The following is a 14,217-nucleotide window of genomic DNA, read 5'->3' as shown; positions in this document are numbered from 1 at the left end:
TTGTGTTCAGGAAGGATTCCTGACTCAAGATGTAGATAGGCTGACTAGAGCAGAGGCCATACTGGATTTGGTGCTTGGCAATGAACCAGGTCAGGTGTCAGATCTCTCAGTAGGAGACCATTTTGGTGATTGTGTTCACAATTCCCTGACCTTTACTATTTTCATAGAAGGGATAGGACCAGACAGTATGGGAAAGTATTTAATTGGGGAAGGTGGAATTACAATGCTATTAGACAGGAAGTGGGGCATCTAAATTGGGAACAGGTAAATGCACAATGGAAATGGAGAGGTTGTTTCAGGAGCACTTTCTGTGAGTGCTAGATAGGTTTGTCTCACTGAGGCAAGGAAGGGATGGTAGGGTGAAGGAACCTTGGATGATAAGAGATGTGGAAGATATAGTCAAGAGGAAGAAGGAAGCTTACTGAAGGTTGAGGGAGCAAAGATCAGACAGGGCTCTAGAGGGTTGCAAGGTAGCCAGGAAGAAACTGAACAATGGACTTAGGAGAGCTAGAAGGGGGCATGAAAAACCTTTGGTGGGTAGGATTAAGAAAAATCCCAAGGCATTCTACTTATGTGAGGATCAAGAGGATGGCCAGAGTGAGGGTTAAGCCGATCAGGGATAGTGAAGGAAACTTGTGCCTGGAGTCAGAGGATGTTGGGGACATTATTAATGAATATCCAGTATTCACTAGTGAGAGGGACCTTGTCGTTTGTGAGGACAGCGTGAAACAGGCTGATATGTGTTGGAAACTTGAAAAACATGGGGATAGATAAGTCTCCTGGGCCAGATGGTCATTTATGGGAAGTGACGGAAGAGACTGCTATGCCTTTAGCAACAATCTTTGCATCCTCACTGTCCAGATGATTGGAGGGTGGCAAATGTTATTCTCTTATTCAAGAAAGGGAATAGGGATTACCCTGGAAATTACAGACAGTCAGTTCATTGATGGTGGGCAAATTATTGGAGAGGGTTCTGAGAGACAGAATTTATGATCATTTGAAATAGCATAGTTTGATGAGAGATAGCCTGGCTTTGTGAGGGGTAAGTCCTGCCTCACAAACTTTGTTGAATTCTTTGAGGATGTGACAAAATACATTGATGAAAGTAGAGCAATGGATGGGGTGTATATGGATTTTAGCAAAGTGTTTGATAAGGTTCCCCATGGTAGGCTCATTCAGAAGGTAAGGAGGCACGGGATAGAGGGAAATTTGGCTGTCTGAATACAGAATTGGCTGGCCCAAGACAGAGAGCGGTAGCATATGGAAAATATTCAGCCTGGAGCTCAGTGACCAGTGGTGTTCTGCAGGAATCTGTTCTGGGACCTCTGCTCTTTGTAATTTTTATGAATGACTTAGATGAGAAAGTGGAAAGGTGGGTTAGTAAGTTTGCTAATATCACAAAGGTTGGTGGAATTGTGGGTAGTGCGGAGGTTTATTGAAGGTTGCAACGGGACATTGACAGGATGCAGAGCTGTACTGATAATTGGCAGATGGAGTTCCACCTGGAAAAGTGTGAAGTGATTCGTTTTGGAAGGCCAAATTTGAATGCAGATTACAGGGTTAAAGGTAAGATTCTTGGCAGTGTGGAGGAAGGGCTGCTGAAGGGCTTATGCCTGAAATGTTGATTCTCCTGCTCCTAGGATGCTGCCTGACTGGCTGTGCTTTTCCAGCAGCACACTCTTTGAGCATGGAGGAAGAGGGATCTTGGGGTACACGTCCATGGACCTCACAAAGTTGCCACCTAAGCTCACACGAGTTGTAAGAAGGCATTTGGTGCGTTGGCTTTTGTAAGCAGGGGGATTGAGTTTAAGAGCTGCAAAGTTGTGCTGCAGCTCTATTAGTCCCTAGTTAGGAATTTTGGAATATTGTGTTCACTTCTAGTCACTTCATTATTGGAAGGATGTGGAAGTTTTAGAGAAGATGCAGAGGAGATTTACCAGGATGCTGTCCGGAGGACATGTTTTATGAAGAAACATTGAGGAAGCTAGGGTTTTTCTTATTGCAGCAAAGAAGGGTAAGAGGTAACTTTCAGAGGTGTACAAGATGATGTGAGGCATAGATAGAGTGGATAGCCAGAGACTTTTTCCCACGGCGGAAATGGCTATCACAAGGGGGCATAATTTTAAGGTGATTAGAGGAAGGTTTAGGGGAGATGTCAGAGGTAGGATATTTACACAGAGAGTGGCGGTTGCGTGGAATGCACTGCCAGTAATGGTAGTAGAGTCATTTAAGCGACTCTTGGATTGGCACATGGATGATAGTAAAATGAAGGGTACGTAGTAAGAGTAAGATAAAAGGTTGGCACAATATCGGGGGCCGAAGGGCCTGTACTGTGCTGTACTCTTCTATGTTCTAAGACGAGAGTAGGGAGTTCATAATGGGGAACACAGTTACGACAGAGACATTAAATTAATATTTTGCCTCAGTTTTCATGGTAGAGAACACTGAAAACATCCCAATAGGATCAAGTCATGCAAAAGTTGTAGAAAAGAAGCAACTTACAACAATTGTTGTCACTAGGGAAAAAGTACTGAGCAAATTATTGACATTAATGGCAGACAAGTCCTCAAACCCTGGTGGCCTACATACTAAAGTCTTAACGGAAGTGGCAGCCAAGACAGTGAATGCTTTGGTATAATTTTCCAAAATTCCTTGGATTCTGGAAAGGTTCCAGAGGATTGAAAAAATGTTAATATAATGCCCTTATCCAAAAATGGATGGAGGCAGAATGTGGGACACTAAAACCAGTTAGTTTAACATCTGACTTTGGGAAGTTTTTGAAATCCATTTGGGGTAATATATCAGTTTGGATAGAGGATTAGTTAACCAACAAAAAGCAGAGAGTTGGGTTAAATGGGTCTTTATCTGATTGGCAAGCTGTAACTAGTGGGTACCACATGGTTCAGTCCTCACACTAACACTATTTACAATATATCTCAATGATTTGAATGCAGAGATACAGTGTTTGGCCAAATTTGCACACGGCATTAAAATATGTATAAAATTAAATTGCAATGAAGAAAGAAGAAATTTACAAATGGACGTTGGTTGGTTAGATAAATTGTCAAAACTTGACAAATGACTTTTAAGCAGATAAGTGTGAGGTATCCATTTTGGTCAAAGAATAAAAATGCAACTTAGTATGTAAATGGAAAGAAACTTCAAAATGCTTCAGTGCACAGGGATGTGGGTGTCCTTGTGTATGAATCACAGAAAGCTAGAATGCAGGTACAGCAGTTAGTGAGAGCAAATGGAATTTTGGCATTTATTGTCAAAGAAATGGAATATAAAAGTAGAGAACTGTTGTTGCAACTGTACAATGCATTGGTTAGACCACATCTGGAGTACTGCAGACAGTTTAGGTCCCCTTACTTGAGGAAAGGTGTAATTCCATTGCAGACAGTTCAGAGAAGGTTCACTGGATTAATTTCAGAGACTAAAGGTTTGTTTTATGAAGCAATTGAGCAATTTAAGCCTTTCCTTGCTAGAGTTCAGAAGATGAGAGGAGATTGAACTGCGGTGAATAAGATGCTAAAGGGAATTGACAAAGTAGTCAGAGTGGCTGTTTCTCCTTGTAGAGCAATCTAAAACAAGTGCCCATAGTTTTAGGTTAAATGGCAGACATAAGCAGAATTGAGGAGGAATTACTTCTCTCAAAGAATGGTGAATCTGTGGAATTCACCACCCCAGAGTGCCGTTCACATGATCATTGAATAAAATTGAAGGAGGATGTAGACAGATTTTGAATTAATAATAGGTTAAAAGGTTATGGGAGTGAGCAGGGAAGTGGAATTGAGGCCAAGATAAGAACACCGATGATTGTATTGAATAGTAGATGTTTGAGAAGTTGAATTGCCTACTCCTGGTTATGTCTTTCTATTTCTAGCGTTGGAATTTAGGAACATGAATAGCTCCTCAGGCCCAGAAGTACCATTTAATTAGGTTATAACTGACCTGCACCTCAACTCTATTTTCTTTAACCTTGCTGTTACTCCACACCCCTTAATAACTCAATAAAAATAAATATCATTCTCAGTCTTGAAGGCACTGATGTGTGGAAAACCAGCCAGTTTAAGACAGTAGGCTTAATTCCCTATATCCAGTGCAATTGGGCACAAACCCAGGAGAATTTCCTCTTTTATCTGAGCTCAATTAGTCTATTGCCCTGTAAATGTTCTGATGTTCCTTACATATGTACAATTCATTTGAATCCTTTAATCAAAACATAAACTGAGACTGTCATAGTGTTAAAAGCTTCGATTGGGAGGAATTTGTTAGGTGTGCACAAGAAAACTTTCTTGTTCAATATGTGGGTGTTCCCAATAGACAAGGAGCAATACTTGACCTTCTGTTGGGAAATAAGACAGGTCAAGTGATTGAGGTGTCAGTGGGGGATCCACTTTGGGCAAGTTATCATAACTCTGTTAGTTTTAAAATAGTTATGGAAAAGGATAGTACTGATCAAAATGTTAAAGTTCTAAATTGGAGTAAGGCTAATTTTAATGGTATTAGACAGTAACTTTCAAAAGTTGATTGGGGAGGCTATTTGCAGGTAAAAGGACTGTTGGGAAGTGGGAGGCCTTTAAAAATGAAATAATAAAACAAAAAGGGGACATGAGATAGCTTTGGTAAATAAAGTTAAGGAGAATCCAAAGAGATTCTATAAGTACATTAAGGGCAAAATAGTAACTATGGAGAGAATAGAGCCTCTTAAAGATCAATGTGGTTGTCTAAGCGTGGAACCACAGGGGGTGGGTGAGATACTAAACAAATATTTCACATTGGTATTTACTGTGGAGAAGGATATGGAAGCTAGGGAACTTGGGGAAATAAATCATGATGCCTTGAAAATAGTTCATATTACAGAAGAGGAGATGCTGGGGATCTTAAAATGCATAAAGGTAGAAAAAGCTCCAGGACTTAATTGGGTGTTTCCCAGAATCATGTGGGAAGCTATGAAGAGATTGATGGACCCCTTGCTGATATATTTGTATCATGAACAGCAGTGGGTGAGATGTCTGAAGACTGGAGGTTGGTTAATATGGTGCCATTATTTAAGAAAGGCTGTATGAAAAGCCAGGGAAGTATAGACTGGTGAGCCTTAGTCAATGGTGGGTAAGTTCTTGGAGGGGATTCTGAGAGACAGGATTTACATGCATTTGGAAAGGCAAGGACTGATCAGGGATAATCAACATGGCATTGTAAGTGGGAAATTGTGTCTCACTAACTTAACTGAGTTTTTTGAAAAGGTGACAAAGAAGATTGCTGAAGGAAGAGCGGTAGACATTGTCTATACAGACTTCAGCAAAGTGTTCAACAAGGTTTTGCATGGTAGACTGGTTAGTACATTTAGATTACTTGGGATCTGGGGGGAACTAGCCTATTGGATTCAAACTTGCCTTGAAGGGAGGAGACAGAGGGTGATGGTAGGGGCTTGCTTTTCAGACTGAAGGCCTGTGACCATCAGTGTGCTGCAACAATCGGTGCTGGGTACACTCTTTTCATCATTTATATGAGTAATTTGGATGTGAATATAGGAGTTTAAGTTAGTAGTTTGCAGATGACACCAAAATTGATGGTTCACTGGACAACAAAAGAGATTATTGCAGAGTACAACGGGACCTTGATCAGATGGGCTAATGAGCTGAGAAGTGGCAGATGAAGTTTAATTTAATAAATGTGAGATATTGTGTTTTAGTAAGGCAAACCAGGGCAGAATTTACACAGTTAATAGTAGGGCCCTGGGGAGTGTTGCCAAATAAAAAGAGCAAAGACTGCAGATGTATATTTCCTGAGAAGTGGAGTTGCAGGTTGATAGTGTGGTGAAGAAGGCAATTGGCATGCCTGTTGCTCATTGGTTAGAGCATTGAGCATAGGAATTGGGATGTCATGTTGCATCTGCACAGGGCATTGGTGAAGCTGCGTACAATTCTGGTCATTCTTCTACAGGAAAGATGTTGTTAAACTTCAGAGGGTGCAGAAGAGATTTACAAGGATGTTTCCGGAACTGGAGGGTCTGAGTTATAGGAAAAGGCTGCATAGGCTGGGGCTTTTTACCCTGGAGGTTGGAAGCTGAGGGGCGAACCTACAGAGATTTATAAATCATGAGGGGCATGAATAGGGTGAATAGCCAAGGTCTTTTTCCTAGGATGGGGAGTGCAAAACTGGAAGGCATCGGTTTAAGATTGGGGTGAAAGAGTTAAAAAGGACCTCAGGGTTAACATTTTCACGCAGAAGGTGGTGCATGAGCTGCCAGGGAAAGTGGTGGGGGCGGGTATAATTACAACATTTAAAGGGTATCTGGTTGGCTATATGAATAGCAAGGGTTTAGACGATATGGGCCAAATGGGACTAGGTCAAATTAGGATGTCTGGTCAGCGCAGACGAGTTGGACCGTAGGTTCTGTTTCTGTGCTGTATGATTATAATTAATATCATATAAACATGCTACCATTGTTGTGTCAAATAAGAAATGACTGCTAATGTGCAACAGTTTAATTATCAAGGGCATGTTAATATTAAGGTTCTCAATGTTCAGATCCCTTTAGTCTCATCCTTCCTTATTCATCCAGCCTTATAACTATGATTCCTACACAGCAACTTGAAAATTTCCACATAGGATTGCACGTCAGCCCTTTTAAGTTATCACATATGTGTGGCGATACACTTAAATATATCACCACACACTTCAAAAGAAAATTAAAGGGTAACATTTATAACCCACCAAAATCACTGCACTACAATAGAGTGATTTTCCACCCTCGATTTTCATCAACTTGCCGTGATGGTCATAGCCTCAGCTGCCTAGGTGTTATAATCCAGAATTATTTCCTTTAAACTTTTCCTTCTGCTCTCAACCTCACTTTCAATTTATAAGATGATCTTTAAAGTCTCTCTCTTTGACTGAACTTTTGGACACCGATATGAGCATTTCATTCAGTGCTTCAGTAACAAATATCAAACATTTCTTCACCTATTCGGTCTACCTTCCTCACCTATTCAGTCTACCTTTTGAATCACTGTGTGCACAGCATTTCAGTTCAACTCTGCATTTTTTGACAAACAGGTGTGATTACCAAAGCTAGTTAAATTCTGTCAAACGTAAAGAGAAAAACAAGTCAAGGTCTTAACAGAACAAATTTTGAAAGAATAATTATGATCTTTTCATGGTGTGAAATATATTTTTAACTCGTAAGTAAATCAATGGGTATCCGAGAAAGGCAGAACAGTGGAGCTGGAAATTTTCAGATCAGCCATAATCTCATTGAATGGTGGAGCAGATTGGTGGGCTGAATGGATGACTTCTAATCCTGCATTTTATGGTCATTCTTTAATAGAACAACATGTTCCGTATTCACATCTTACAATTCCAAGGCATTTTTCTTCACATAAGCATAAGGGTCAACGTGTGAAATTATTAAACCCCCATGGGAGAATGGAAAAGCAGAGCATTTTTAAAAGGTGAGCAAATACAGGGATTTGGGTCTTTGTAGGTGTTTTTAATGAACCTATTTAGATATGTTATGACATATGTTTATGGTAGGTGAAGCTTAAACCCAAGCCTTCTAGCTCAGAGGTAGGGACACCCAGGCCCAACAGGCATTTGGGAGATCCTTGTACAGTAATAACAGCAAGTTATTAGTTCAGCAGGTCAGCAAGCAATTAGTAAAGCAAATAGCATGTGAGCCTTGAATGCAAGGTGGTTAGAGTATAAGGCAGTTTTACTGTTCATTCTTTCATGATGGTTATCATTTCCTGGTACAACTTGGTTGTCTGTGATTGTGGAGTCCCCCTGCTTATTGCAGGGAAAGGGTTGACACTTGTTGATCCTCGTGTGTTCCAGCCAACAGTTGCAATCGCCAGTTTGTGCGAAACAAGAGCTCTTTATAAATTAAACCAGCAGTGGTGACACTGAGTCACTGGACAGGAAAACATAAAATAACTATTGCAAGTGCCAACAGAATAAACTAAACAGCCTAATTAAATTAAAATGATTAATAAAGTGACAGGAATTAGAAATGGTCCCTGACACTCAATCCCACAGTGCCCTTTAGTTGGGAAATTTAATCGGTACTGATCCAAACATTGTGAAGGAGTAAAATCAAAAGTAATCCTTGATGTCCCATCACACTACTTAGCAAAGGCAAGAATTCCAACACCGTGATTGGCACTATTGGCATTCTAGTAACACTAAAAATAACAGGGGTGAAGGGTAAATTCACATCCAAAGGTCACCAAAACATCTGAGAAAATTCAGTCACAGGGTGATCAAGCAGGAAGATGTTTTTGTAAACAAAGTGGACAGACTCTCTGAGGAACTGCTGCTCCAGTCTTTGGCTAGTTCTCTCTGGGCCATTTGCTGTAAAGAACTCAAGAGAGAAAGCAGGCTGTGATCATAGCCGCAATGAAAAGGCAATAGGCAGCAGGCAGCAAGGCCAGAATAAACAGGAAGGGAAGCAATGTAGCCAGGGAAGGTAGAACAAGTCCTAGGATATGAGACTGGCAAGGATAAGAGCCTGTAGGAACAAGGTCAACAAGGCCAGGACTCAACATTGGAGGCTACAGTTCAGCAAACAAGACTGGTGAGGATCAGGGCCACCAAGAACAAGGTTACTGAGGCTGGGGCCTGACCAAAGAGGTTGGTGAGGAAAAGGGCCACCAGTAGCAAGGTGGGGGATCAATGAGTGAGGGTTATGGGGATGAGATCCACTGGGGGTAAGGTTGATGCCCAGCGAACAAAGTTAGTGAAGATGACAGTGACTGGGAGTAAGGCTGGCAAAGACAGGGATTGAGGTGAGATAGAGCTATATATCATCTTGGAACTGTATTGCTATTCTTTCACCACTGCTGCATCAACTTTCTGGAACTCTCTCCTGAACAGCACTGTGGATACACCTACACGATATAGCCTGGAGTAGCTCAAGAGTCATCTCAACAGTTTCTTCTCAAAGGCAATTAGAGATGAGTAGTAAATGCTGGCCTATCATTTGCACCCAATTTTCATTAAAATTATTCAAGTTTGGGGAGAGAGGGGCTGCAAAGGAGGCAGCAAAGCTGACATTGGGATTTCACAAGGGGGGGGTGTGGAGGCGAGCTGATATGGGTAGCCAAATGGAGATAGGTACCGCTAACCTGATTGCCAGGTGCAAAAAGTCAAAGGGGTAGCACAGCCAGAGAGAGAGGTGTGGCAAAGGGAGAAAGGGCTGCAAAGTGATGAAAGCATCTGTAAAGCATTGTATTAGTGTTTGTGAAGGAACTAGGAAAACTGAGGTAATGATTTCTCTTGCAAATGAATGTGGAGTCTCTAGCTTAAGACTGCAATTTTGTAGTTTGTTTACATTCACTTGAGGGTCATCGGTGCTGCCGACTCCACCAGTATTTATTACCCATCCCTGGATGCCCTTAACAAGAAGGTGGTGAGTTACCTTTTTGAACCTCTGCAGTCCCAGTGCTGTAGGTCGAGCCATTAGGAAGGGAATTTGAGGATTTTGGCCCAGAAGGAATACAACATATTTGCAGGATGGTGAGACGCTTGGAGGGGAAACTTCAAGTGATGGTATTCCCATATATCTCTGCCCTTGTTCTTTTAGATGATTGTGGTTGTGGGTTTAGAAGGTGCACTATCAGGGGTTTTGATAATTTTTGCAGTGCAGCTTGTAGACCGAATGCACTGCTGCTGCTAAGTGTTATTGGTGGAGTAACTGAATATATGTGGATGTGGTGCCAATCAAGTGGACTGTTTTGTGTTTGATGGTATCAAGCTTCTCAAGTGTTGTTGGAGCTGCACATATCCAATTAAGTGGAGAAGATTCCACCATACTCCTGACTTGTGCGGGAAGGAGTCAGGAAGTGAGTTACTCACTGCAGTATTCAGAGCTTCTGACCTGCTGTTGCAGCCATAGTATTTATGTGTCTAGTGCAGTTCAGTTTCTGGTCAATAGTGACCTCAAGATGTTGACAGAGGGGGAATTAGTGGTTGTAATGTCACTGAATGTCATGGGGCAGAGATTAGATTGTCTCTTATCGGAAGTCATCAGTACCCAGCATTTGTGCAGCGCAGATGTTATTTGCCATTTGTCAGCCCAAGCCTGGATAATGTCCACCTCTTGCTGCATTTGAACATGCACTGCTTCAGGCTTCGAGGAGTTGCAAATTATGCTGAACACTGTGCAATCATGGGCGAACTTCTGACCTCACGGTGGAGGGAAGATGAAGCAGCTGAAGATGGTTGGGCCGAGGATACTATCCTGAGGAATTCCTGCAGAGATATTTTAGAGCTGAGATGACTGACCTCCAACAAACACAACCACCTTCCTATGTTCCAGATACTTCTCCAACCAGCTTAGAATTTTCCCTTCGTTTCCCACTGACTCCAGTTTTGTAACTGGGTCTGGAAAGAGAACACACTGTGTTAATTGGCATGTTTGAGGCTCTCCAGGACTGGTGAGCATGGTATAATGGAGAATAGTCAATATTACCAATAATATGATTGTGCAATGTCACTGCATTATTATTCATCGTATGTGCCCCATCTTAGGGCATGTTCATGCAAAGAGTGGTGCATTCATGGAATGTGCTGCCAGAGGAAGTGGTGGAGGCTGGTACAATTATAACATTTAAAAGGTATCTGGATGGGTATATGAATAGGAAGGGTTTAGAGGGATATGGGCCAAATGCTGGCAAATGGGACTAGATTAATGTAGGATATCTGGTCGGCATGGACTAGTTGGACCGAGGGGTCTGTTTTTATGTTGTACATCTCTATGACTCTATGTTCCTTTAATATTTTAATGTTTTGGTTTGGTGGCAAAGGCAACTTTGGTGACTGCCTTACAGATAAACTGAAAGGAGCTGAAAGCATTATTTGGAAACGACAATCATAACTGGTAAACTGGCAAAAAGGCCAAGGAATTCCCAATTAGGGCCGCCAGTCTGGAAGATGTGGTTTGTGCCAAAGGCGTGATTCAGCAGTTTCAGTGAGAAAAACCATCGCAAAGGCAATATAAAATTCGCACTGAACCAAGCGGAGGAGGGGAAAGAGAGAGAAATGTGAACGGGAGATTAATCTCCTTGTCGAGAAACTTGAATCTCCTCCTCTTCTGGCAACGAGCTCAGTTCAGTGGCCGAGAGCCCCGAGTGAGCAGCTCTGTGTCCCCTGCTCCACAAGACAGGGAGTCCTCCAGGGAGCGCAACCAGTCTAACTACCCCCCTTTTCTCTCGGATCCAGGACCTCCCTCTCCCAAACTCTCGCCGGGAAAGGGGGCCATGTGCCCGGGCTCCGGCTCCCCGGGCGACCCGGAGGCGGGCTGGTTAAGACAGCGTCTCGGGCAGTGCCCGACGCTCTGAGCCCGGGGGAAGGGGAGATCGAGGGAGGGGGGGAGATCGAGGGAGGGGGGGAGATCGAGGGAGGAGGGAGGAGGAGGAGATCACGCCCCTCTGTATCTCTGTCTCACTCAGCCCCTTCCCCCTCTGATCATGGACTACATCTTCCGCAAGAGGAAACTGCTGAAGACACTGCTGAGCTTGTCGCTGTTCTTCGCCGCCCTGGCTCTCCTCCAGAAACTCAAACTGGGGGATGGCCTGAGCCCGACCGCGGGGCTGCGGGGGGAGGCCTCCGCCGGCGGAGGAGGAAGAGGAGGTGGCAGGAGGCAGCTGGAGGTGGCGGTGGGGGGCTGGCTGGAAGCCGACAACATCTTCTCCCGGAGCGGAGCTATCAGTAACGGGAGTGTCGGGGGCGCGGCAGCTCCGGGCTCCGAGGAGGCACAGCCCGGTCCGTCAGGGGGCTTGGCGAATCTCAGCAGCCCGGCTCCGGCCTGGGAGGTAACGGTCACCGAGTGCAGCCCGAACGCCTCAGTGCGGAGCCTGCCCTGGTTCTCGGGGCTGGACAGCCGCTTCCAGCAGTACGTCCTCTACCGGCACTGCCGCTATTTCCCGCTACTGCTCAACCATCCGGAAAAATGCCGGCCGTCGCCGGGAGGAGAACGGGAGTCCGGGTCGCCTCACCTGCTCATCGCCGTCAAGTCGGTCATTGAGCAACACGACCGCCGGGCGGCCGTCAGGAAGACCTGGGGCAGGGAACTCATGGTGGGCGGCCGCAGCATCAGGACCGTCTTTCTGCTGGGCACGCCGGCCGCCGGCAAAGACCGGAGGAACCTGCAGAAGCTTCTGGAATACGAGGACCGGCTGTACGGCGACATCTTGCAGTGGGACTTCATGGACACCTTCTTCAACCTGACCCTCAAGGAGGTCAACTTCCTCAAGTGGTTCGACATCTACTGCCGCGGCACCCGCTTCATCTTCAAGGGCGACGACGACGTCTTCGTCAACACCGAGAACCTTCTGGAATTCCTGGCGTCGCAGAGCGAGGGGCCGCGGTGCGAGAACCTGTTCGCGGGCGACATCATTTCGCGCGCGCTGCCCATCCGCAACCACCAGAGCAAGTACTTCATCCCCAAGCAGCTGCACGACCGGCCGTACCCGCCTTACGCCGGCGGGGGCGGCTTCCTCATGGCGTCGGCCCTGGCCCGCCGACTGCTCGTGGCCTCGGAGGGCATCGAGCTGTACCCCATCGACGACGTCTACCTGGGCATGTGCCTGCAGAAGGTCGGCGTCCAGCCGCAGCTGCACTACGCCTTCAGGACGTTCGGCATCGTCAAGCGCCGGGTCAGTCCCATGAACAGCGACCCGTGCTTCTACAAAAATCTGGTGGTCATCCACAAACTGAGCCCCGAGGGGTTGCTCCATATGTGGGACACCGTCCACAACTCGACTCTTGTCTGTGCCAAGAAATTTTTCGTCAACTTGAACGAGTAACCTCGTTGCTTTCTCGCGGATTGAAAAATGCGGATTCTGAAGGAGTGATTCATTGAGCCTGTGAAATCTGCTTGATGTTGTGAAGAGAGACCTACTATGAATGACACCGATATTAAACTTAACTGAGCTAAGGTACTTTATAGAATAGACATTTACAAAAAAAAACTGCTGTATTTTAGCACACACTACATTGTTTAAACTCTATATATAAAGTTGCACTCCCCTCAGCTTTCGTATCTACAGGTGATTCAACTGGAGACCATAATTTCCTTTCTTACACGTTTTTGTGTGTAACGAATTTTTTGGGGGGGTATGAAACATCGAATACGTTTTACAGAATTAAGGTAGTAACGTTTACCCCCTTTGTTCCTCCTATCCTGAAAGTATTTTTATTTGTAGGGATGACATTTAGCCTGTGATAACATGCTCAAGTGACTTGTTCATATTCTGGTGATGGGATATTGTGTAAATGAATGTACCAGTAACTGAACCCAAGAGTGCAGAGTCTGATAAAGATCAAAAGAGGAAGCCTGGCCTGGGGGGATGAGCCCCGTCTAAATTGATATCGGATTCACTCACTAACTTTAGATATGATTTGGAGATGCCGGTGTTGGACTGGGGTGTACAAAGTTAAAAATCACACAACACCAGGTTATAGTCCAACAGGTTTAATTGGAAGCACTAGTTTTCGGAAGGACGCTCCTTCATCAGGTGATAGTATGAAGGAGCGTCGCTCCGAAAGCTAGTGTGCTTCCAGTTAAACCTGTTGGACTATAACCTGGTGTTGTGTGATTTTTAACTTTAGATACAATAAATAGAAAATGTCACCTTTCTGGTCTGTCTGATTCAGCTACCATTGGTTACTTCAGCAATAGAAACAGACGCGGACTTTAGAATGGCATAATAAAGCAGAATTGATAGTACCTTTAATCCCACCGTCACAAAAAATACTGACAGGAGGAAAGAAAAACTAAAATAAAACCTAAATAAATCTATTATGTGAACTGTTTTTGAGTGACTGCATTAAACTGGGAAAACTCTAATGTGCAAACTATTAGTTTAATTTTTCATTTTCCCACCACCATCTCCCAACCCCTGACTAAATAAAAATGTAGTTTATGAGTTGATCGTTGAAGTTTATTTTTGCACAGCTGAAATGCCTGAGATGCCAAACACAGGAATTATGGAGCAATGGGAGCTCTAATTGTCAGTCTGCTCCACATCCAATTCCAAACCTGTGCTTGGGTTGAAGTTGTTGTATGAGATGACTAATGCCAGTGTAATTTCTGGGTCATCTAACCTTGATAGGAGGAATTAGGAAATCCAGAATAATGTTTTATTTCAGAATTGGCTGTTTTCAGTAAATGGAACTTGGTGCAACAATCATTTGCATTTAAGAATCTGG

General features: G+C 44.1%; 1 protein-coding gene across 1 annotated transcript; it reads left to right on the top strand.

Moving 5' to 3' along the window:
* The first annotated feature begins 10,759 nt into the window (after positions 1-10,759).
* On the top strand, positions 10,760-13,474 carry b3gnt7l (UDP-GlcNAc:betaGal beta-1,3-N-acetylglucosaminyltransferase 7, like). Its single transcript, XM_043675540.1, has one exon. The coding sequence runs from the start codon at positions 11,475-11,477 to the stop codon at positions 12,810-12,812; it is 1,338 nt and encodes a 445-aa protein (XP_043531475.1). The 5' UTR covers positions 10,760-11,474; the 3' UTR covers positions 12,813-13,474.
* Positions 13,475-14,217: the final 743 nt, after the last annotated feature.

This window comes from Chiloscyllium plagiosum, chromosome 34 (genome assembly GCF_004010195.1).
Source record: "Chiloscyllium plagiosum isolate BGI_BamShark_2017 chromosome 34, ASM401019v2, whole genome shotgun sequence".
In the NCBI taxonomy this organism is placed as follows: domain Eukaryota; kingdom Metazoa; phylum Chordata; class Chondrichthyes; order Orectolobiformes; family Hemiscylliidae; genus Chiloscyllium; species Chiloscyllium plagiosum.
The sequence above is the reverse complement of the archived record's forward strand: the minus strand, read 5'-3'. Positions and strand labels throughout refer to the sequence as shown.